The following is a 26431-nucleotide window of genomic DNA, read 5'->3' as shown; positions in this document are numbered from 1 at the left end:
ACATGGATGCTGTGCCAATCCTCTGAAATCTCTGGATGCACTGCTTTCCAATCAAGAATGGTGGCTTGTAGGTGAAAGAGCCAATAATGCTCTTGTCCTCAATTAATGCCCTGATAAACTTCCCACAGAAGAGCTTAACAACAGGCTGAGAGGGTCACGAGACTGGGAAAAGAGATTTTTTTGTTATTCTTTTGCGAGAAGTAATTATTACCCATTGCTAATTCCCTAAAGGGAAGTTAAAAGTCAACCATGATGCTGTGGGTCTGAAGTCACATGCCGGCCAGACCAGGTAAGTCTGGCAGATTTCCTTTCTTAAAAGGAAACTATGAACAGCAGCAGTTATATGGTTGCCTTTCATTATTCCAGATATTTATTAAATTCAAAGTTCATTATCTGCCATGATAGATTTTGAACCCATATCTCTAGAACAATAGCCTGGCGATCTGGATTACTAAGCCACTGGTGTTACAGCTACGTCAGCACCTCCCCTTTGGCTTGGGTTTGATACATGTTCAGCTCTCGGGAGCAATGTGAGGAGCTGTTACATGTTGGGGGTAGCCAATGAAAAATAAGGTGATTCAAAGATAGAACGTCAAGGATCTTCCAACTGGTCATTTGGGCATTTGTTTTCTTGTCTCTTGCTTGCTCTATTCTGCAAGCCTTATCCTGGCTGTTTTCTGCCTTGGAGCAACACATCCAGGAAACTGTACCTGCCTTCATGCCTTACCCAATGTCACTCATTGGGCATTAAGTTCATTAAGTGCAGAGTCCAGAATCAGAAATCATCCAGATGTTGAGTTCCTGAACTGGGATTAAAAATCATATTCTCTGAAATTGTACTACCACTTCCCATCTGAAAGCAACTTTATTTTATGCAATGATGTCTAGTAGACAATGGGTGCATACCATTGAATGAATCTTGTGATGGAGCATGCAAGATAGCAGACAGAGGACAGTTCTGAGGAAGGTTCACCTCACCCAAAAACATTAACTCTGATTTCTCTTCACAGAGGCCACCAGACCTGCTGGGTTTTTCCTGCAATTTCTGTTTTTGTTTCTGAAAGGACAAGTTTAGTTAATTCAAAGGGAAGCCTACTGGTGTAATCACTATTAATCCAAAACCTCAGCTAATGTTCTGGTGGACTTGAATTTAAATCCCCCTCCCCATGGCAGATGGTGGAATTTGAATTCAATAAAAGAAAAATCTGGAACAAAGGATCCAATGATGACCATGTAACAGTTACAGACTTTTGGAAAAATCCATTTAGATCACTAGATAGTGTCCGTCAGAGAAGAAAATCTGCCATCTTCACCTGGTCTGGCCTACATGGCTCCAGACTGAAAGCAATATTAACACTATGAAAGCAATATGGTTGACTCTCAACTGCCCTCTGAAATGGTCTAGCAAGCCACTCAGTTCAAGGGCAGCTGATGATGGGCAATGAATGTTGACCACCCAGCACCGCCCACATCTCATTAGTGAATAATAAAGAAACAATTAGTTCAGAGAGGATACAGGATGTACAAACTCATTCCGTTTCTGTCACCCATTCCCTCACTTGCTGGCCCTGTTCTGTATGAGGGAAATCTCAAAACGAATAGAAAAAAAAATTCTTACCTCTAAAGCAATAAACATCATAGTGTGATTCAGGATCAGGGTACCCAGTTTGATCCACGTTCATGTACACTGTTCTCACTCCAGCTCGTCCACTGCCACAGGATGGTCTGGGACTTTGGATAGGGTATCTAACACTGCCATCTGATAACCAGCCTGCTCGACACTTGTCCATACCCTGCTTCCAGGCTGCATACAATTGGCCAGTAGTGGCTATCTTAGCATTGTGACTTAGGCAATAATCAACTGCCTCATCATAGGTAAACTTGTCGGCCACAGTTGCGTGGAATACCTTCCCTGTAATATAGAAAAGAAACAAAATGAACAAAACTTGATAATGTTATGTACTATGGGACATGTTTCCTCGTTTTTGAAAATTGTTACATACTAATGAACAGTAGGCGTAAGGAATTCAGGAGCACTTTTCAATGTTTATTAGCTATGGATAATTACAGTGTTATCTGTGTTTTTCCCCAATATCATTAACCCTAATTCTTGACCAACTTTTTTATAACTTCTTTCATTTATACCTTCATACGCAATTCTTCACATTTTGGAACTTCAACAAATTTTGGCATCTTTGCTCAATTATTGTTAACTGACCCTGTCATACATTTCTAGTCACCCAGTTGCTGGTTTTAGGTCAACCACTGCAGAAGTACTTGACATTCCAAAACAAGTTTACAATTAACAGTGTCTAAAGGTGCAGGAAACATAACTTTGCCTTGTGTGTGAAGAAGGAAAGCAGCTATTTAAGATACAATGATGCTTCCTGCCAGTTTCTCATCACTAGCCTCTACCCCACCATCTCTATTACAACCTTCATTATCTCCAGTTAGTGACAAAAGTGCTAGCATTAGCAATGTCCCTGTACTACATCCTTTAAATTCTAAATCTGCAATCCTACAATAGTCTTCTTCTTCATTGAGAGTTGAAATCAAGACTTATTGATAGCCTTCTACTCAAACTTATCCTCCACAGACCTTAAAAGGTGAAACACTATCTCCTCATCTTCCTTAGCTCTTACAATCTGTAGCTTTTTTCTCAAACTTAATCCTGGTGTCATTGGATCTTTATTTGAAACGTCTTAATTTTTTTTCCTACTTTTGAGATTTCCTGCACTATCACTCTTCATTTTACTTCCGAGCGTGCAAAGACATGGAAACCAAAGACTTGAAAGGAAACTTCCTACTTGTCCAATCACAGCTGTCCCCCCTCAAAGAACATTGACAATTGCCTTGATAATTAGACACTTCCCAGATCCCTAGCCTGACTACCAAACCAGCTCACAACCTGTTCCCTACACCCCCAAACACCACTGTCCAGGAATTTGAAGTGTGGCATTTTTGAAGGATGTGTTCATGGCGCCATGATTTCTCTTGACTCTGCGGTCTGTAAAAGTGAACAAAGTTTAACTCAAAGGTGGAGAGAGTGAGTTAGAGAGATAAATAATGATGTATGGCAAGCAATTTATATATATATATTAATATTATTTAGTTTTGAGTTTGGATTTCTGAATTTGAACTAATGGAATGAGAGTTTTCTATGTGCTGAAGGGGTTTAATGATTAACATATAAATATTTTTGCAGTCTGGGTGATATCTTTTAAAAGAACTGTCAAAATGATAGTTTCAAAGGTTGGTGGGAATTTATGAGTGAATAAAATAAACCGTGTCTTGCATAAAGCTTTCAGATAGACATTTCTGGATTTGGGTTTTTGGGCTAAAAGGAAATACCCATGGTTTGAAAAAAATGTCTATTTTCAGATACCATTTGGGCAGTTTTTTATGGTCCTGGTTGAACCTGAAGCTGGATACATAATACAGTTGCTCTTGGGAAATGGAGAAGATAGTTTAGAATTAAAAAAAAAACATGTTGCCTTAGTGTAAGGACTTTAGTTAAAGTTTCAGACCAGAGGTGTTTGGGTAAAAGGGTGAAAGGGTTATTTGAAGCTGAGAAAATTTAAGCTTAGTTCTATGAAAACTTGAGGACGACACTATCTGATTCTTATGACTGGGAATTGGAACCACAGCTATGCAGAACTCTATGCGGCATAGAAAAGGGCATTCTCTCTGGGGTAAGTACTGTAAAAGGGTGCTTTTTGGAAATGATGGGATTATATTTTTAATATGTGTTTCAAAATCTTTAACTGTGCATGATATGGAAATAGCTTGGTTTATTCTATTTTATCCTTATTTCTTTTGCATAAGAAACTTCTGTTTTATTGTTAAATCCAAACCTGTAGGATTGTGTCCTTATGTTTCAGTTAGAGGTCGCCTCATTCCAACCAAAATAATATAAAATACGATCAGATATGATTTCAGTCTGGAACCAGACTGGTCCAATAATAACATCAGCTGAGATCATTACAAGAGACTCAGGGGGAAAAAAAAACAGGCCCCTGTCCAGATTTAAATATTGTACCATTTAGACAGTCAATGTAGCAGTAAACGTCATAGGTTTCCTCAGGCTTGCGGACACCATAGCTTCTTACACCAGGGAAGCCATCTTTGTCACCAAAACAGCGTTCTCTGGGGTTCACCATAGGGTACCTAAACAAACAGAAGTTTCCGATATGAAAAATCCATAAAAATAATTGTTTGTACTCTTTCCCATTTTACCTCAAAATATGCTTTTGCTTGCTTGAAAAATGCCCACAAAATATGTCATTATTTTCAGGGAAGGACATTAAAAAATGAAAAGATGCTTTATATCCAAGTTTTGTTTATGAACCAAAGACAAAAATATTTGTTTTTTTGCTGCTCTTTATTATTAAAATCAATTGCCGGTGTGTTTCCACAGAATATCAATTTCAGAATCGGTACCCTGCAAGATTGGTGCTCTGATTTTTTTCAGAGGTTTATGTATGCAATTAACTTCCTTTGAGGTAAAACTGCTGAGGCTTAGTGAATCTAATTTTTACTTAGGATCAGTATTCTCAGAAAGGAAAAAACTTACACTGAGCCTTTCACAACTTTAGGATACATCAAAGCACATTGCAGCCAATTCAATGCTTTGTGATGTGGTGCATGTGGTAGCCAATTTGTACAGAACAAGCTCTTACAAGTTGTTGTCTGATAGTGTCCAGATAATCTATTCTTTTTAGTGTTACTGGTTGAAGGCTAAATATTGGAGAAAGCCCCTGCTTTATTTTTAAAAAATTGTGCCATAGGATCTTTTGCATCCACTGGAGAGGGCAAACAAGGCCTCAGGTTAGCATCTTCTCTGAGAGTTGGTGAAATGGGACGGGCTCCCACAGAGATGTTAAAGGCTTTGGAATCAGTTTCTTTTCTATTCCATGAATTCAGGAGTTGAATCAGGAGCCCCATTTTCACACAAAGGGTGGTGAAATATGGAAATCCCACAGAAGGTTGTGGAAACTGAGTGAGTGCCGGGACTGAGAGATTTCTGTAAGTCAAGGGTATCGAGGGATTCAGTGAAAAGCTGCCACTGATATACAAATCAACTACAAATTAATTAATTTGCTGAGCAGAAATATGGGACTGGAGGATCACCTCCTGTGGATAATATTATACTATATTAATTACTGGAACTGTTGAACACTATTTGGTGTTGTTTAATGATGGCTTTGGCAGTTGTATTAATATCACCATTAAAGTAATGCTTAAATATCATACAATTAACTTTTAACTTTATTTCTTTATTTATACTAAGAACAATGGTTATGCTTAACTTTTAACTTTGTTTCTCTACGTTACTACTTCTACCTAAGTTTTGTACCTAGGTTCCTTCGTACCTAAGATGGCGTGTGTGTGGCGACATTATACACATTTTACTGTCCTCCTGTATTTGAGTACAAGTGACAATAAAGCTTAAATCAAATCAAATCAAACTATGATCGCTATAAAGCTTATAATTTTGAGATATCTCCATTTTCTCGTAAGACCAGAATTAGGGGCCATAAATATAAGATAGTGATTGATAAATCTATTAGGGAATTCAGGAGAAACTTGGATACCAAGAGCTTGGTAGAATGTGCTTCCATACAGAGTAGTGGATATAAATAACATGGTTGTATTCAATGGGAAGCCAAATAAGCAGATGAGGGACAAGAAATAGAAGGATATTCTGATCGGGTTAAATGGAAAGGAGTAGGAGTGTGCTTATGTAGAACATAAACACCAGTATGGAACCATTAGGCCTTCTTCTGTGCTTTCAATGCTTAGTAGATGACATTTTGTTTGGAACGAAGAGACTTAGTGTATGTTTTACCTGACAGTCTGGTCAGAGAGCCAGCCTGCATCACACTGGTTGTATCCCTGTTTATAGGCTGCTTGAAGCTGCTCAGGTGAGGCGATGACAGCATTATTTTCCAAGCAGGCAATTTGGGCCTGGGTGAAGTTCAGAGAGTACCTGCTTGAAATAGCACGGTAATGGAAAACAACCCCTGTTGAGGAACATATATGCAGGTGATTGAGTTGCACCAAATAAAACCAGCCACATACAGTGAATGTTGTTGAGTAAAAGCCTACTCCTCAATTATGGGAACAGGAGAATTGACGTTTCGGGCATAAGCCCTTCTTCAGGAAGGGCTTATGCCCGAAACGTCGATTCTCCTGTTCCCTGGATGCTGCCTGACCTGCTGCGCTTTTCCAGCAACACATTTTCAGCTCTGATCTCCAGCATCTGCAGACCTCACTTTCTACTCCTCAATTATGTGAACCATAAGCTACTTCAATACTGACGTATGAGATAATAAGCTGGAAAGATTCTAAAAGGAGATGTTACTGTGCAGCTCGCTTGCTAAGTCTATAGTTTATAAAATATTGAATAAACAATGTTCGATTCCAGCAACCTCTCAAAATGTTTTCCTCTTCCAAGCCTCATCACACACAGTAGCAGAGGTGGAGTCTTACTGTTGTACCATTAAACAGTAAAGTTTATTATCATTCACATTTTGTCCTACAGGGCACAGGGGTGGGGTGGGATCCTAGACATGAGCATTTTTAGCGATATTTGAATGAATGACTAGTGAGTTTAAAGGCAGTTTGTTATTTATCCATGATTTGACAGTGCTGGTGTCGGATTGCAGTGTACAAAATTAAAAATCACACAAATTCAGGTTATAATCTAACAGGTTTATTTGGAAGCACTAGCTTTCGGAGCGCTGCTCCTTCATCAGGCGGTTCTTCTTCAGGACTGGGGTAGGTGGAGGGGGAGCTGCAGATAAAGGGGGTGGCAGAGGCAGGGTGGTGAAGTGGGGATAGGTGAAGACAGGTAGAGGGTACGACCTGGTTGGTCAATGCGAGGAATAAATCCGGTTGGTGAGAGGAAGGAGTGGGAGGGGCTTGGAAGGGAGTCGGGGGATAGGAAGGGAGGTTACTTGGAATTGGAGAACTCAATGTTGCATCCTCCGGGCTGTAGGCTGCCAAATTCCAAAGGCTGTCGAAAGTGTACTATTTTGTATGGGGCTGGTGTTCGCAGTTTGAGGTAGAAGTTTCCTTTCCCTGACTGATTTCCTATCCACTGTGTATTTCCTGATGCAAACTACAAATAAACATGGTGTCATAGAATCATGCAGCATGGAAACAAACCCTTTAGTTCAAGTTGTTCATGCCAACCAGACATCGCAATCTGACCTAGTTCCTTTTGCCAGCATTTGGTCCGTATCCCTCTGAACTCTTCTTATTCACATACCCATGCCTTTTAAATGTTGTAATTATATCCACCTCCATCATTTCCTCTGGCAGCTCATTGCATACAAGCACCACCTTCTAAAAAATGGTTATCCCTCAGGTTCTTTTTTAATCTTTCCCCATCCCCTCTAGTTTTGGACTCATCTACCCTGGGGTAAAGACTTTGGCTGTTCAGCCTATCCATGCTCCTCATGGTTTTATGAACACAAAAGCTCACTCCTGAGTCTCCGGCATCCAGGGAAAGTAGTGCCAGCTTATCCAGTCTCTCTCTATCGTTCAAACTCTCCAGTCCCAGCAACATCCTTGTAAATCTTTTCTGCACCATTTCAAGTTTGACAACATTCTTCCTATTGAAGGGTGACCAGAATTATATGTGGTATTCGAAAAGTGGCCTCACCAATGTCCTGTACAGCCACAATATGACCTGCCAACTCTTAAACTTAATGTTATGACCAATGAAAGCAAGCATGCCAAATGCCTTCTTCATCACTCAATCTACCACTTTCAAGGAACTATGCACCTGCACCGTTAAGGTATCTTTACTTTTTTAAATTCATTTTCGTGACTTGCCGTAGCAGGGCTAGGAATCATAACCTGAGATTTGCCAGTCATGTACCATAGCCACTAGGCCACCATACCTTCCTCTACAGTCTCTGAAATATCACCAAATGATGGCAAATTTGTTGTTGTACCCATCAAGCCAATAACTCACCGGTTGTAGAAACTGGGCTGATAGGAAATATTGGTTCTAATGTTGCACTCCCTTCCTCGATCATTAATGTTTGGGTGATGAGCTCAGTGACTGGGGTGCCAGTCTCTTCTGGAAGAGTTGTTAGCTCCTCAGGCACAGTTGCAAGGACCTCTGGAGCTGCTGTTGCCACAGCAACAACCTCCTCAATAGTGGCTAGACTCTCCCCCGGAGTCACTGTGACTTCTTCAAGTCTTGCAGTTGCTGTCAGCTCTTCAGCAGGTGTAGACACCTCAGCAGTTGCTACCTCAGAAACGGTGACTTCTGAAAGGGTGACCACCTCAGTTACTGCTAATACAATTTCAGGAGTGGTTAAATCTTCGCTAATTGTTAGGTTTTCAGGTAGGTGTGTAATTTCAGCAACAGTAATTCCCTCACTAACAGACGGAACAGGTTCCTCAGAAGGTGGAATGCTGCCGGTCCCTGGAGTGAGCATCTCAGGAACTCTGGTCACCTCAGTTACTTCCTCAGTGAATGGAAGAGTCTCTGGAGTAAAGGGACTAAGCGTAATAATATCTCCTATTGCTTCTTTGTCTACAATTGGTTGTGTGAAGAATTTCTCGACCCTTTCAGTAATAGTTTGAATGGTAAAGGCACTTCCTTCATCTGTAAATAATTCTTCTGGCTCTGTTGCTGGATAGATAAGTGGAGTTTCTGTTATTGCTTCAATATCAACCTTTCCTGTCAGAAAAGAAACATGTTGAAGAGATTAGCAGCAAAGGGAAGATTAAAGGAAGGATCCTCATTGCATTAACTATTGCAAAGATTAACATCAAATTGAATTATATATCAGAGTCCTAACAGTCTGAAGTTCTTATACCAATGTAATCTTAGCTTCTCTAATTAAGTGATTGAAATGCAGGCTGAACAAAACACATTGGAATACATGTCATGGTCCATTTTGGTTCAATGGAGGATGATTGTTAGCACCAAGCACTAGGGATAAAAACTATATTTGGCACATTTTTAGGTAATAATAATGGATGTTGCACATGGAGCTGATTGGAAGGTCTGATACTTGCTGTCGCACTGAACAAACCTCATCCATGTGCCCTGTATCCATTACACTACTTTAACCGTACTCACTAATGGCTGTAGCACCTATTATAGAAACCCAGGCAGAGCAACTCTCAGCCATGGCTTATCAATTTAATGCAGTGATAATGAAACAGATACTGGATCCCATACATCTGTACATGAAGACACTATGTAAAGGGATGGGCATTATGTGTGCTCCGGCATCTGTCAACATTTAGCCTTGTGGCTGATAATCAAAGGTAGAGTAATAGAGTTGTGCAGCACAGAAACAGACCCTTCATGCTGACCACATATCCTAAATTAATCTAGTCCTATTAGCCAGAATTTGGCCCACATCCCTCTAAGCCCATCCAGGTGCCTTTTGAAATGTTGTAATTGTACCAGCCTCCACCTCCTCTGCGTGAAGAATTTGCCCCTCAGGTCTCTTTTATATGTTTCCCTCTCACCTTAAACCAATGCCCTCTAGTTTCCCCTACCCTGGGAAAAAGACCTTGACTATTCACACTTGCCCTCATTGTGTCTTTATTTTTAACCTAACTCATTCCCTATAGATTAAGACAGACACACAGACCACATACAGAGTGAGAGGACTGCCTCGCTTGGTAAGTTTCAAACCCAGATTCCCTGAAGTGAAATTGACAGTGCAACAAAACACAGCAAAATTTTTGCAAAAGAATCTGTTTCTCATATCATCCTAATATTTAAATTGCTGCATTGTGAAAGTGATTATAATCACTTTTCTGTATTGTGCTATGTCCAAAAATAACCAATTTATTTTTCAATTGAAGTAAGCTTTAGTCACCAATGCTGTTCAGCCCCATAGGACTGTTATGCCCACCACACCTCTCAGACTGTTCTGTTAACAGATTAATCTATTATTTTATAACTTTATCTTCTCTGAACCTTAATACTTAGCAGTGGTTAGCACTGCTGCCTCACAGCGCCAGAGACCCGGGTTCAATTCCCGCCTCAGGCGACCGACTGTGTGGAGTTTGCACATTCTCCCCGTGTCTGCGTGGGTTTCCTCCGGGTGCTCCGGTTTCCTCCCACAGTCCAAAGATGTGCAAGTCAGGTGAATTGGCTATGCTAAGTTGTCCGTAGTGTTAGGTAAGGGGTAAATGTAGGGGTATGGGTGGTTTGCGCTTCGGCGGGTCGGTGTGGACTTGCTGGGCCGAAGGGCCTGTTTCCACACTGAAAAGTAATCTAATCTAATCTAATTTCTCTTGGCTTCCTTTCTCACTCTTGGAGTAAGTAATTTATTTGTCTCAGCTCTTGAACGCCTTCGTGATAATACCCAATACTTATCCAACCAAATCAGCCAGAAATTAATAATCTCTTACCACTGAAGCAATAGGCATCATGGCGGGTGCTTGGATCAGGGTATCCAGTTTGGTTGGCATACCGGTACAAAGTTCTTACGCCGAGTAGGTTGCCACCACAGTTGGGTCTTCGCTTTGTGATAGGGTACCTGACACTGCCATCAGCAAGCCAACCAGTATTGCACTGATCCATGCCATCTTTCCATGCCATGTATAATTGTCCTGTGGTGGCTAACTGGGCACCTTTGTCAAGGCAAGCTTCCATGGCTTCCTTAAAGGCATACCTCCCAGTGGTAGTTATATAGAACACATTACCTAGAGATGGAAAGACGAGAAAATGAAGTTGATCAATTGAGTTAAGTAAATCCACCTCAAATTCCAGCAAATACTGTCCATGAAAAGGTATTATGTGATAAACCAAAGCACAACAGAGTGCTCAACATCAACGCAAACCCAATCCTTTCAGATGGATCAGCCAATGACCTTGCATTTATAATCTTTTCTTTCATGTTAGAAATTTAATTGCCTCTTAATGCACATCTATCTGTATTATCTATTGTATGACAATGTTTCACTCATTCTTAATTACTTAATTTCAAATGCATGGCTTCTAAACTGGAATCACAGAGGTAGTCACCAGTTTAAACTTACAATCAGGTTTGCTTCTAAGCTGGTAACATCATCTATGCTAAAACCACTTGTGAAACTTGATATTGAATAATGTTCAACATTGTATGTTAAATACTGTAAAACACAATCTTGTGCTTTTCCCATCTGGGAAGAGAGGATTGGTAATGCCTACTGTTATAATGCTCCATAATGCTTTAATATAGAAGAATACTTTCAAGTTGTTCTTCAAATGAACTGTTGTGCAAAATGAAGTTCCTTTACCTTCACTATCGGGTAGATATAACTGTACCCTTTTTGGGTTGAGTAAGGAATAAGGCAGGAGATTGTTTTATCAGGCTTGACCGTCCCCTTACCTGTCTCGTTCCATTGCTATTTGTTTATAAAATGCAATGACCGTGAAACATTTTGGGAATCAAGCACTTATTTGTTTACTTTTTGAAAACTTCTAACACATTGAGTTCACCTTCTGCACATTGCTGTGTTCTGTGTATGGAGCATTCTGTTGATCTGGAATGGAATCTACATTTTGCATTCCCTTTGCTGATCCTGAATGTAGGATCCCACACACATGCAACAGAAAAATTTATTTGGGTCCTAACCGGAAGATTGATAAAACTTTGAAGCCTGCATTTAGGACAGAAATCTTCATCACAACTATGGTCCTCTTTAAAAAATGTTATCAATCCCTGATAAGGCCAACATTTGTTGTCCATCTCTATTTGCTCTTGAAAAGGACATGTCTACTTGTTGTCACTTATAGTGACCTGGATTCAGCAAAGGTATGACTATAATAATTAGTACTGAATGTGATCATAAGATCATAAAACATAAGAAACAAAAATCATATTCAATTGGAAATATCAACCCTATTTCTTTTTCCATCGCAGTGTCAACATCTGCTGAGTATTTACAGAGCTTTCTGTTTTTAAATTATGCACTGCATATTGTATATAAGTTACTGATAATTCTCTCTATATACATTAATAACATTACTTCTGTATAAGACATATTCTCTAACCAGACCTGCTTCTTTTACTGTACCTCTGGAATAGACTTCCTACAAAACAATGTTAGATGATACACTATCATCTAGGACTGTAGTTGTGTGCTAACCCTTCCTGTTTTGTGGGGTGAAATTCATTCATGTGGCTTGTGGGTGTCCCCAGTGCAGGAGACAGGGCACCACTGTGAAATTATGAAAAGTAGTGAGTTAATTGGTTGCTCAGCAGCTGCTGTTAGGCACTATGTTTCAATGTTAAAACTTTTGCAAAATGTTAATTTCCAAACTCATACAGGGAAAGTAAGAAATTATTGACTCAAGAGAAGGACCTGATTTGTGAACAGGGATGAAGAACTTCTATTTTCTGCTAATTACCTGTTTTTAGTTAATATTACAAGAACAAGGTTAAAGTAAGTTATAGTTACTGAAGTTACAGTAAGTAAAATATTTTAATATATAAGTTAAAGTGTGGCAGAGCAGCCTGGCCAAGTGGAAATCGTATCCTGCAGACACTTCTCATGTTGGTGGCAGGACAGTTAGAGAGCTGTTAATAAAGCATAGGGGTTATAAGCTAATTTAGTAGAGGTGTGGAGTACTACAGCGGGGAGGTTATGCTGAACCTATATAGGACACTGGTGAGAACTCAGCTGGAGCATTGCATACAGATGGGTAAAAACAATAACTGCAGATGCTGGAAACCAGATTCTGGATCAGTGGTGCTGGAAGAGCACAGCAATTCAGGCAGCATCCAACAAGCAGCGAAATCGACGTTTCGGGCAAAAGGGGCTTTTGCCCGAAACGTCGATCTCGCTGCTTGTTGGATGCTGCCTGAATTGCTGTGCTCTTCCAGCACCACTGATCCAGACATTGCATACAGTTCTCAGCATCAGACTGTAAAAATGATGGGAACACGCTGGAAAGAATGCAGAAGGGGTTTCTGAAAATGGTTCCAGGGATGAGAACTAGCAGTTTAGAGGATAGATTGGAGAGTTTGGGACTGTCTTCTTCGGAGAGAAGAAAGCTAAGGGAAGATTTAAAAGAGATTTTCAAAATTATGAGCGGGGGGGGTGGGGGTATATATTTGGGGCAAATCTGTTTCCGCTCCTAAAACGATCAAGAATGAGAGTGTACAGTGTTTCGCAAAAGAAGTAAATGAAAAGCGAGGAGAAGCTTTTCCACACAGTGAGTGCTCCGGTTTAAAATGCAGCTCTAAAGTGAGCTGGAGTTGGAATTAATTAAGAAGATATTAGACAGGGGTTTGGCACAAAGTATTTGCAGAGCTAGTGCAGGCGCAGTGGGCTGAATGGCCTCCTTCTGCACTGTAACAATTTTGTGATTCTGAAATTCTGAGATGCAGTTGCATCTGAGACATCATGGAAAATTAACTTTTCCAGCCATGACTTCTCTTCTTTGTCACAATACGTTAGAGAAATCCAGTATGCCCTTAAATGTAACCTTTACACACGCACTCTGTCTGGCAAATAAGGTAAATAATGGGCTGGAAAAGTCAGTTCTAAAAAAAAACAAACACTAACAAAAGTTGGTAGGTAGGGGTTTGCTATGAGACAATCTCCTGAAATACCAGAAAGTTTTTGGTAACAGAAAAATTACTAAGCATACTCCAAGTATTCTACAACCATTCCTCTGAATTGTACTTGTACTCCACTGGTTTTGAGGACTTTATTTATATTCATTTACAGTTTGTCATGGTGTGAGTTTACAAACAATACATTTTCATGCTCACTGGCCACAAGTGCAAGCTTAACAATCTGCAGGTAGATTCCTGACCCGTATTGGAGTTAAGATTGAGAAGTCCCTGGAGGAGCCTGAAGATTGGCACCATTTGGCCAGACCTGATGACTTTTCTTATTTTCGCTTCAAGTTTGCATCCTTCACTGTGAACCACTATGTGTGTTATCTCCAAGGAAGAACATGTTTCCTACCTTGCAGTTCTGTTGCGAAGCAATAAACATCATAGGTTTCATTTGTATCTCTGACACCATATGATCTGACACCTGGATATTCATCCAAGTTACCATAGCATCCTACTCGAGGTTTATGAATTGGATACCTAAGAATATGAATTCAGAAATAACTGTCAAAAAAAATCATTATCGTTTTTTGTTCCCAGTAAATATTGGGATCCGCTATAGACATTGTTAAACGGACAAAACAGGAACTAACTGTCTGTTAGTTTCATGAACATTCTGCCATGATTCACCCACTAGATCCATATCAAAATTCTACTTTATTGTAGTCTGCTAGGGTTATTGATGTTAGTAAACTCAGATATAATAATTAATCATTACTGTTGGGAGCTGAAGGAGAAAATAGGAAACATTGTCTTCTTGAATAGATGCTCGATCATCTCTTGTACGCTGCAATGTAAGATCGTTTCTATTGGGAAATATTTCTGCAATATAATTCATGTACATATTGGAGGAGTTCAAGTCTCCATATCACTCGTGGGCCTCACTGAAGCTGGCATAGTTTGGAAATTTATGGTGGCCTCGGAAGATTTCTTTCACTATTATATTAGTTTTACCACCATGATGTACCATGCTCCCAAAATGATACACCACATACATTTGTGGGTAACAAGTATAATCGGTCCAGACCTTACGGTTTGATCAGCCAACCATCCAGCATCACACTGATCAAATCCATCATCGTAAGCTGCCTGCAGTTGTTCTGGTGTTGCGATGATGGCAGTGTTGTCAACACAAGCCTGCTGGGCTTTGTAGAAGTTGAGGGTGTATCTGCTGGTGATTGCACGATAATGGAAGACAATACCTGAAATCAGAAGGGAAAATGTGAGTATCAAACATCATCTAGAATCAACCTTTGGCATATTGTAAATTATAGCTCAGGCTCTTGTAGCTTGGTAAGCATTTTTATTGACTAAACCCAACAAATATTATCAAAGTCTAGATGGCTGATTATAATCAGGGCATGTCATAGATCTCACAAGACTTTGCATTCTCCTCATTGCCATTGTCGTTGCTGACCAAATACTGCTAACACTTTCATTCGGTCAGCTTATATATGGGCTTGGATCTTGTGTCCCGCAGAACTGGAGAGAAAAACAATGGCAGAGAAAGATGCCATTCAACTCCCCACCTGGACTCCAATATTTTTTCTTAGTTTTGGTCACTCATATCGCAAGGGTGGACTTGGAGCATTTGTAGCACTAATATGACTTCAATCATAATCAGATTGACAACACCAATTTGCTTTGGCAGAGGGAGGATCGCCAATTTTCAGTATTCCAATTAGCAACCATGGAACTTAGAAGTTTCATTGAGAGTCAATTTGTTTGGCATTGGAATATACCAAGAAACTCCAGTGATGAAAGGAAAGGTATTTTGCTTGTAACAAACATACTACATAAGTCTATACAAAAACAGAAGTTGCTGGAAAAGCTCAGTAGGTCTGGCAACATCTGTGAAAAGAAATCAAAGTTAACGTTTCAGGTCCAGTGACCCTTCCTCAGAACTGTTCTAAGGAAGGGTCACTGGACCTGAAACGTTAACTTTGATTTTTCTTCACAGGTTCTGCCAGACCTGTTGAGCTTTTCCAGCAACCTGATTTTGTTTCTGATTCACAGCATCCACAATTCTTTCATCTTTTACTATTCCTGGCTACAATGGCAAAAATAACTTTCCAAAAAGAAGGAGAAAACAGAAAAACTAAAATAAAACATAATATTGACCTTTAACAACCAACTGTATAACGTCTTGGCTGTCCTCAATACCATGCGTCACTTCACACCGGTACATTCCAGAATCACTCGATTGTAGTTTATCCAACTCCAAGGTGGCGTCATTTGGAATTTCATGGTAACTTGGAAGCTTGACTCGACCTTGGTACTCTTGGCTGATCTTAACTTTTCCAGAGGTGGCAACCACTATGACTGTCTCTTTCCCATCTTCACTGATTTTTGTCCATTTGATTCTTGGGGCCAGCAAAGTTGCCAAGGGAGTGTCCGGTGAGAATGATGTGGAGTCGATGAAGTAGCAGGGGATATTCACAGAACTCGCAAGAACAGCCTTCACTGGTGACTGCACGGCAATCTTCACACTCAGGGCCTTTGTGTCATCTATTATACAGAATAAAATAATGTCTCCTTACATTAGTAAATGGGCCAGACCTAGTGGGAGATTCAAATACAGGTCGTTCTGCTGCAGCACGTGTTTTGCTCATGCGAATTCACTGTAACACAATTGGTGAACTGGGGACACGGTTTCTAAAGCACGAACTTTTAATGCCAACATTTTATGCGCTGTTTCTAAAGTGCAATTTTTCTATAATGCGGGGGTTGCACAAGAACGCAACCATTGCATTATAGAAGCACTACCTGTATCCCAAATGTTGTCTACATCAAGAACTTTTCAAATTATCGTGTACAGACATTACAAGTTACTCAGACTGCCATTATGCTGCTGGAATTGGTTGGAGACAATCTTCTATTTAGATTGCCATGAATCTGGCAAACCCTAGTTATAGGCTGGCTCTCAAGTCAGAAAATATGGAAATCTGACACACAAGTGGACATCTAAGCACGAGTTAAATTTGACTGTTAATCAAGGATGAACGTTTGGAGAACCAGTGCCATTGAGATCCACAATTCCATCAATAATGAGAGTCTTCTGGGACCTCACATTTATGATCAATGAGAATCCATATGCCACTTAAACCTGATCCCCCCTCGTGTTTGTGCTCCAAATTGAGTTAAGACTGTTTCATATTATAGGAGTTCATTGCTAATTTATCTTAAAAAGTTCCTTACCAGAAACTTCGACTGAAATAGCCGCTGTGATGACTCGCAAGCACACAAACACTAAAAGCAGAGTGGTCATGGTTTAGCTGTAAAAGAGAAAAGAGGGAAGGGTGAGTTAGCACCATTGCTGCAGAAGGAACACAGATGTCTGTCAAAGAAGGTGGTCGCTGGGGAATTATGGGGGTTGCTTACTGGTGAGACAGTCTCTGCTTGTGAATGCTGTGAATTCTCAGTTTATCACATGCTAACATGTAAGTAGAGTTCTTTTCATTGTAGAATGTTTTAAACATTGAACGAAGAGTATGTCCTGAGTACTGCTACAGAGTACCAAGTGAGATTTACAACACCATTTGGAAATGGAACTAAAAAACCTTAGAAATGATACGTGACAGAAGGATGCCTTTTGGCCCATCTTGTCCGTATTGGCCCAAATGCGCCTTCTAATCCCATTTTTCTGCACATGGCCTATAATCCTATAAAATACAGAACTTAAGATCCACATCCAGGTACTTTTTGAAAGAGTTCAGGGGTCTCTCTCTCTCCATCACCTCTTAGGCAGCAAATTCCAGACATCCACCACCTGCTGTGTAACAACGTTGTTTTGAAGTGAGCTTTTAAGGATCTTCCTGAAGATGGAGGGAAATGACAATGTGAATTGTTTTTCATGCTTAGTAGTCAGCAGTCATCTCCTTTTTCCTGAGCTGTTCGAAACCTTGTCCTGTTTAGAATCAAATTATTCAGATTTGAAAACTCCCCCCAAGCTCAGTGACAAGCTGGTATTGAGTTAACTGATCACAATCAGGATAGAATCGATGTACTAAGACTGGCTTCCAGGCTAGAGAGAGGCTTTTGCTTATTGCTCTGATCCAGGTGAATGGGGCTTTAATACTTGGACACAGTTCAGTTCAGCTGCAATGCCCTCTTTCCCCAAAATACCCTGCTGAAGCTTGTGACCAAATAGACATGTTATGTATTTTTATATATTTTAGAGCAATACAGATATAGTAGGAGTTTCCAAGTGTGCAACAGGTTTATTCCCAAGAGTTTTAAGATATCTCTGTAATCAAAGATTTTAACACTTGTGCTTGCAGCTCAGCTTCTAGTACTTTGTGGTGTCTGTTGCTTTATATCTACACCCAGACGTAACCACTCAAACACAGTAGCATAGATCTATTACCAGACTCCAACAGTCAAACACAGAACAATTGAATGCAACAGTATAAATGAATAGTTACCGTCTTGACAAGGATACCAGATGGCTGCCTGTGCAGCTAAATGCCCAACAATAATTTTGGGGGTAGCAAGGAAAATATGGCGGATACTTACCAGTTCCACTTCTCTATCTGCGAAACAAATTAACTATAGTTTTAGCTGTGAATCACTTACACATAAAATGGGAGATTTGAAAGAAAGATTTGTAACACTAATGTTCTGAGCAACAGTTTGGGAAGGAAGACGTCAGCAGCAGATTGAGGAGGAAAGGTCAAGCAACTATTAAGGAACATTTTCCTGCTCAATGTGATGAACTTGCCAATGCTGACAATCAGTTACATTGGGAATCGGTTATACTGATCATTTAACCAACAAGCCAAATTAATGGGTATACTGAGAACTCACGGTTGCTGGTTTTGTAGGTGACAAGCCTCCAATTAATTTTTGTCCAAAATATTTTCACAAATTTGAAATGGGAGTTCAAAATCTTTATTGGGTGGCTCAGCTCAGCGAACTCTGGACTCAACTTTCACATTAATGACACATCAATCAGTTCGACTATAGAGTTACACAGGCAACTGCTGAATGGTGCAAGGATGATTTTAAATATTAGTACATCTTCCAGAAAAACAACTCAAAGCACGATCCATCTGGGATAAATGGGTTATTGCTGGTATATGGCAGTGCTGTATTTCACAGGAGATTCTTTCAGGATCCGGGAGGATGTTTGTCCCTCTAAGGCATGTCTCACTCTCTCCAAAACGTGTAGCAAAGTCTAACAATTTCCAGAAAAAAAGTTCAATAACGTCTTTCATGGCAGGGAAACCATCTCTCGCTTGGAGCAATTCTGATCGTGGAATGGGGGAGAAAAGCAGCCTTGTTATTCCTAGAACATGTGACTGGGGCTGCATCCCTCAAATATGTCCTTCAAATGGCAGGCGGAGATTGGCAACAGGTCTGATCTTGACTGGAAGTCTGACCTGGGACAAATTCACTGAATTAACAGATCTGAATAGTAGGGGTAGCTTAAGGTCCAAGCGTTTCTTTATATTTTTGACTTTTTTCTTCTCACTCTTTATTCTTTCATGAGATGTATGTGTTTCACTGTCAATTCCAGCATTTGTTAACCATTCCTAATTAGATTAGATTAGATTACTTAGTGTGGAAACAGGCCCTTCGGCCCAACAAGTCCACACCGACCCATCGAAGCGCAACCCATCTATACCCCTACATTTACTCCTTCACCTAACACTACGGGCAATTTAGCATAGCCAATTCACCTAACCTGCACATCTTTGAACTGTGGGAGGAAACCGGAGGAAACCCAGACAGACACGGGTGAGAATGTGCAAACTCCAAACAGACAGTCACCTTACTCTTTAACTGAGACGATTTCAGTGGGCCGTTAAGAGTCAACCATATTGCTATTGATCTGGAGTCACACATAAGTCAGACCAGATAAAGATGGCAGATTTGCTCCCTAAAGGGCATTAGTGAACCTGACAGGTTTTTACGACAATACGCTATAGGTGTCATGTTGACTATCACTGAAACTAGCTTTATTTACTAGATTATTTTAAGGACATCACATTTCACCAGTTGCCATGGTAAGATTTGAACTCACACCCCCTGAGCCATTAGCCTGGGCCTCTGGATTACCAGTCCAATTGAAATAGCTGCACAGAAGTTAGTATCCCATCACCAAGACACCATTTACTTACATGTGCACAGTATATGGACTTTGACCAGCCAGCTCAAAGCTAGTTCCAAGAGTGAGGAGGCTTTCTGAGACTCCTATTTATTTATTTTTTTCTTGAGACTCCTATTTATATCTGTCAACCACGGCTTCCTGATTGGCCCAGGCTAACTGCCCCATTCAGGTACCTCTGACTCAACAAGATCTGCCTGGCCAACCTTGTTCCATTCACTATACAGGCGACATTACCATGATACCACCAATGGTGTTAGCAAGCCGGATTCTGTCAGTTTCAAATCAGCTCCATTTGTTCACAGGGTATAGAGAAAAGTGACATTCTTCAGTTGCATGTTTACATGTACCTACATATATAAATATTAAATGTCAGGTGTGCTCCCATGTGTGAAGTGCGGTACATTGGCAATCTGCACCTTGTGCTGTCATTGCTCAGATTCCACTTCACAACTCAGTTTCAGAGCCTTTTATTCCTCTTTGTGTTACATTTATTGTTTTTCACTGAGGGGATGTTTCAATATCATCCAGCAGGTTTCACACCTCGATCATTTCCATTGTTAAGACATTAACAATTGTTCCTTGACATATTATGATGTTGCTACTCCTTTAACAAGGTTATGATGTCCTTAGTTTTCTTTCAGAGGGGTAGTAAATACAGAGACCCTCAGAGGGTTTTGGGGCCAATTTGATTATTGCTAACACATACTGCCTCAGGCAAAAAGCTTTCAAGTTTTAAAAAAGAACACTTGTACAATGAAAGGTAAGTGACCAGTTCTCCCAGCTCAGCTTTTCTCTGGCTTGATTTGGTTTTAACAAGCAGTCAGTTGTGAAGATGCTGGACTCCAAGAAACAGGTTCATGCTGATCCTTCATCTCTCTGACATCTCTCCTGTAATAACCTGTGTTGGATTTTTCCTTTTTTTTGCAAAAGGGTGTTTATGGGGATTGTTGAAGTATTTGGAACAGCATCATTAAGTTGGGATAGTCTGTTGAGTTTTCTGATAGGTTAAGTAATTTTATATTCCGTTCTCTTTTGATTGTGTTTCATTGGGTAATCTTGCAAATAAATTCTGTTTTATTTAAAACTAAGTGGTTAGGCCAGCTGCATCACTCCTTGAATATCCACTTAACACCTACTTAAAACAACGAGCAAAGTTAGGGTTCAGGCTACTTTCTTAAAATGTTTTGAGGGTGTCTGACCTGTCCACAATATTTGACCTCTTACTTCAACCTGGTGTTCTCCACTCCTCCCTTTATTTTAGACACCCTTATAGAAAGAGCTTGGCATCTTTCTCATTGACAGGAATTCTAAACCCAAACTTTAATTACACTTTTCTCTTTTCAGAAACCAATGGATCTGCTGCATACTTCCACAACTTCCTGTTTTTATTTCCACATTTGCAATTTTTTTTTGGACTTATACAGTTTAATCCAACTGTTAGACTGAAGCCACTGAGTGGATTCATTAAAGGTACCAATGCAAACAAGTAAGTTTATTTATATAGAGCCTATAGCATTGTAAAATATTCCAAAATGCTTAGTAGAAGCAATTATTATATAAAATTCATAAACATAGAACATAGGACAATACAGTGCAGAACAGGCTCTTTGGCCCACGATGTTGTGCCAACCTGTGAACTCATCTAAGCCCATCCCCCTACACTATCCCATCATCATCCATGTGCTTATCCAAGGATTGTTTAAATCTCCCTAATGTGGCTGAGTTAACTACATTGGCAGTCCACGCCCTTACCACTCTCTGAGTAAAGAGCTTGCCTCTGACATCTGTCTTAAATCTATCACCCCTCAATTCAACACTAAATCACTATATATTAGGATAAGTGAAAAAACGGTTGGTCAAACAGCTGTGTTTTTAAGGAAGAGAGAGAAAGAAAGAAACAATACCTATTCAAAACATCTAATCACAGTTCCTTGCATTTAAAATATTATTATATAATCTTTGCCTTCATAACCTAAATTTTCAGTCTGTCTGAAGCTCAGTTCTGGAGCTCCTGACTTAGTTGAGAATGACATACTGTAACCCCCACTCCTACTCCCGATGGCTCAGTATTTATGTTTGAGCTTTGCTTCCTCCCATGCAGGGTTGGCAACTCTCAGCTGATAAGCCATCGGAATTTTACCACACTATCCCTCATCATCCCAGGGTAGGATGCAGGAAGAAATATCATCTGGCCTAGTTCCTGCTTTCAATTTTGTGCAATGACCCTGCTAGAAAATTTATGAAGGTAATGTTCGCTTTCAGTGATGATGTAGAATGAGTGATGTAGGATTAAATGGATGTCTGAACAAAATGGTTGATTTTCCTACTCATTCATTTGAATAAAGAGGGCAAATCAGTCTAATAAATTGACAATCTGATATGTCCATTTCCTGAGATAGGGTTTCATTTCAAATTTCGACAATATGATTAGAATCAGATTAGATCATAGCCAGGGCCACCACAAGATATAGGGCAGAATTAGGCCATTCTGTCCATCAAGTCTGCTCCACCAATCCATCATGGCTGATATTTTCCCAACCTCATTCTCTTGCCTTCTCTCTGTAACCCTTAAGACCATAAGATAAGACATAGGGGCAGGAGTTAGGCCTTAGCCCATTGAATCTGCTCTACCATCCAATCATAGTAGATAGGCAGGGACCATTCAATCATGGCTGATAAGTTTCTGAATCCCATTTTCTCGCTTTCTCCCCACAACCTTTGATCTCCTTGACAATTAAGAACTTATCTGTCTACACATTAATCTTTAACTGATAAAGTTTCCTCTGATTGAGGTGAAACCACTTAACTCACTTGGACAACTGGACAGCATACATCAGTTTTGTACTTTACATTGCATGATTCTCATAGAGCAACTCTCCCACACTAACATTATTCAAACAGTCCCTCTCTCATGTTAAATACACTCAATGACCAGATCCAATTACCAATCAAGACTTACATGCACTCAATGACCTGGCCTCCATATCCTCTGTGGTAAAGAGTTCCACAAACTCATCACCCTCTGGCTGAACAAATTCCTGCCCACCTCAGTTCCAAAGAATCATCTCTACGATGCTCTCCAGAAAGAACAAACTTATTTTGATTGTGCCTCTCTATTATCCCAAAAAATGTTTCACAGTGAAGGAAATACTTATTGATATGCTGTTGCTGTTATAATGCAGGAATGGTGCCAGTGAAATTGTGCACAGCAAGCTCCCACAATCAGCAATGTTGACCAGGTACCTGGGGAAAAGTTTCCTGTTCTTCAAAATAGTGTCATGGGCCCTCTTACATCCACCTGGAAAGGTTTGCCCATCAGATGATTCCATGTGCCTTTGATACCCAGACCCCAGTCATCAAACTCAAGACAGGAAGTGAACTGGTTAGAATTCAGATGGAGAGTTCGTCTGATGATATTTTGTCATCTCTCAGTGAACAGACAATCATAAAACTAAAATTTTATTAATAGAATCTTACAATATGTTAGTTATATTGCAATTCAAGATTGTTGTGTTGACTCTATCATATCTTGAATCAAGTCTAATTCACTCAGTCCTCTATCCTCACTGATCTACACTGTTAGATCAGGAACCAATGTCTCAACTTTCAAATTACCATCCTTCTTGCAAATTCCTTCTTGGTCTTCCTCCTCCCTATCAATGTAACCTCCTCCAGCAATGCAATATTATGGAATCTCTCTGCTTCTTCAATTTTGACCTCTTGTGCATACCTTATTTTCATCAGTCCACCATTGGCAGCCATGCTGTCAGCTGACAAGACCCTGGTCTGTGGAATTTACTCTCTTGACCTCTGCATTTTTGGTCATTTGACCGAATATCTCGTTATGTGGCTCATTGGCAGTTGTTTGTCGGATTAAACCTTCTGCTTTGGGAAATCATAATATAAGGTACCAAATAAATGCAAATTTGTTGTTGATTTACTATGATGTCCATGCCGAGCAAATTAACACTGAATCGTCATCACAGTCTTTAGATATCATTTTATGGGAAACCTTGAAACATTATTGGTTTGGCCCCTTGGGATATTTAGCCTGTTGCTTCAGTTTACATTATTGGGAATCGCACATTTCATGGTCTGTTCAATATTCAGTATTTGGGGACCAGAGAACCAAGCTGGTGAATATCAACACTGGCTCCTAAATGAACTCAGAAACAATTTAAAACTCAATCACCCTGACTGACTGGCCAAAAACCAGTTGAAACCTTGTCATATGCAAGTACATTTGCACAACAAAAATTGGGATTCCTTTTGTGGCCCTAAGTGTAGCATAGGCTCCCTAAAATCTTCCACAATTATTGGACCCTCCTGGTGCCTCAAATGTATGTAAATATAATCTTGCACAAGAGAGAGATTTCTTTAGTTTAGTTGCTGGGTAAAGTCAAACTCCAATGTTTGTTTCTTCACATGCTACTGTACAGAGCTGAACTGCTTTATGCATGTATGTAAAGGTATTTTTATGAATAAAGTATACTTTTGACATTAAAAACTCTTCCTCAATTACATCTGACTGCTCTACACCACCATCAGTAGTTCAGTCTTAATCAATGTGTGGGAGTCAGAAAGCTTCCCAATCAGATCTGGAGTCAGGTAGGGCTGCCCTCTCCTTCCTGTCTTGTTTGTGTGTTGTATAGAGCCTTTTGATGAGTCCTTCAGGAAGGATGAACCTGAGAGGGGTGACTATTCCAGGCAGCGGAGACCTGCAGGTCAAAGCCTCCCTATACATTGATGATGTCACCACTTTCTGCTCAGATCCACCATCAGTGGACAGACCCATGAGCAGCTGCGACCATTTTGAACTGACCTTGGCTGCTGGCTCAGGAGGGCACTACCTCGGAAATCCTGGTCAGTCTGCGCCACCGTATGCTGCTCTCGAAGTGGCAGCTGGTGGGTAGAGACTGGTTTTTATCGAGGTTCATCCCGAGCAGCTCGGTGACGTGGAACTCCATGCTCTACGGGCTGTTCCCCAAGACCGAGACAAACATCAACTGCACCTAGAGGACCATCAACTCAGTGAAAGATGCTTTGGCTTGCCCAAAACTTGTTGGTCTTCGAGAGGCAAGGAGGAGACCCCCGACTGGATGTTGCAGACTGGCACACACCAAGGTCCAGGGGTACGTGCTGAGGGACACACTAAAGCTTGGAGCAGCTGTTGCCAAGGCACAGTGGTGAAAGACCACCATCTAAGGCATTTCTGCCAAAGTACAATGGGGATTTATTCAGTTATTGGAACCTCCCGGTGCCTCAAATGTATGTAAATAAAATGTTGCTAAGTAGGAAAAGCTTTCGGGTTGTTGGAACGGTTGGGAGAGTCAAACTTCAATATTTATTTGTCCTCAATATGCTAAGACTGTACAAAACTAAGCCAGTCTAGTGACTATGTATGTACATAAGAGTTTTTTAAATGAGTAAAGTATATTTTGGACATTATTGAAAAAAGCTCTCTAAAATCTCTGGAATATGTGAAGTGTGGTCAGTAAATTTGCAGATGACACAAAAATTTGAAGTATAGTGTACAGTGAAGACAGTTACCTCAGAGTACAATGGGACCTTGATCAGATAGGCTGATGGGCCGAGAAGTGGGAGGTAGAGTTTAATCTATAATGTGAGGTGATATATGTTGGAAAGGCAAATCAAGGCAGGACTTTTACATTTAATGGTAAGGACCTGGTGAATATTTCCAAACAAAGGGACCTTGGATGCTGGTTCATAGTTCCTTGAAAGTGCAGTTCCCTGCAGATAGACTGGATAGTGAAGAAGGCGTTTGCCACACTTGCCTTTATTGGTCAGTGCATTGAGTATACAAGTTGGGAGGTTACATTGTACAGGATATTATTGTTAAGCCACTTTTGGAATACTGCATTCAATTCTGGTCTCCCTGCTATAGGAAAGATGTTGTTAAACTTGAAAGGGTTCAGAAAAGATTTACAAGGATGTTGCCAGGGTTGGAGAGTTTGAGCAAGAGGGAGAGGCTGAATAGGCTGGGGCTGATTTCTCTGGAGCATCAGAGGCTGAAGGGTGACCTTATAGAGGTTTATAAAATCATGGGGAGCATGGATAGGGTGAATAGTTAAGGTCTTTTCACTCGGGTAGGGGAGACCATAAATAGAGGGCATAGGTTTAAGGTGAGAGGGGAAAGTTTTAAAAGGGACCTAAGGGGCAACTCTATCATCCTGAGGGTAGTCTGTGTATGGAATGAGCACCCAATGGAAGTGATGGAGGCTGGTAGAAATACAACATTTGAAAGACATCTGGATGGGTATATGAATAGGAAGGGTTTATAGAGATGTGGGTCAAAAGCTAGAAAATGGAGCTAGATTAAGTCAGGATATCTGATCAGCATGGACGAGTTGGAATGAAGGGTCTGTTTCCATGTTGTATATCTCTATGATTCTATGACTCGCTATTTGTTTTGGAGTCACCTCATTAACTGCAGTAGTTGGAGCTGAAAGAACTGGAGATAGAGTTATCATTGGCACTCATTTGGTATCGTCACTACTGGTGTGCCACTGAGTGACCTGGTTCATTTCTCACTTTGTGCTGAGTGGTGACCTCAGCTGGCAAAATCACTGAAAGGAAAGTAACAGCCAGCTTTCATATTCCTCTCTATTTCCAGTGTTTCCATCTGGAAGGTGTGCAGAAATTAGTTAGGTACAAATTGGAATGCTATTTCCCTGGTATTAACAATCAAGTGAGCTCAGAA

The 26431-nt window shown here is 40.3% G+C and overlaps 1 protein-coding gene across 3 annotated transcripts in view; it reads right to left on the bottom strand.

Annotated features, from left to right (window-relative positions):
• The window catches only part of acana (aggrecan a), a 107888-nt gene that overhangs the window by 43268 nt on the left and 38189 nt on the right, over positions 1-26431 (bottom strand). For all 3 annotated transcript variants that reach the window (XM_043677240.2, XM_043677241.2, XM_043677242.2), the window contains exons 2-10: positions 16797-16873; positions 15720-16106; positions 14626-14800; positions 13951-14078; positions 10399-10692; positions 7985-8701; positions 5849-6023; positions 4040-4167; positions 1619-1912 (exon numbers count right to left, since the gene is read on the bottom strand). In XM_043677240.2, the coding sequence (XP_043533175.2) occupies positions 1619-1912; positions 4040-4167; positions 5849-6023; positions 7985-8701; positions 10399-10692; positions 13951-14078; positions 14626-14800; positions 15720-16106; positions 16797-16866 (2368 nt within the window). In that variant the 5' untranslated portion in view covers positions 16867-16873. The remainder of the gene's footprint in view (positions 1-1618; positions 1913-4039; positions 4168-5848; positions 6024-7984; positions 8702-10398; positions 10693-13950; positions 14079-14625; positions 14801-15719; positions 16107-16796; positions 16874-26431) is intronic.

The sequence above is a fragment of the Chiloscyllium plagiosum genome, unplaced genomic scaffold (assembly GCF_037043375.1).
Source record: "Chiloscyllium plagiosum isolate Xiang-an unplaced genomic scaffold, Cpla_swu_hap1 HiC_scaffold_39, whole genome shotgun sequence".
NCBI lineage: Eukaryota > Metazoa > Chordata > Chondrichthyes > Orectolobiformes > Hemiscylliidae > Chiloscyllium > Chiloscyllium plagiosum.
The sequence above is the reverse complement of the archived record's forward strand: the minus strand, read 5'-3'. Positions and strand labels throughout refer to the sequence as shown.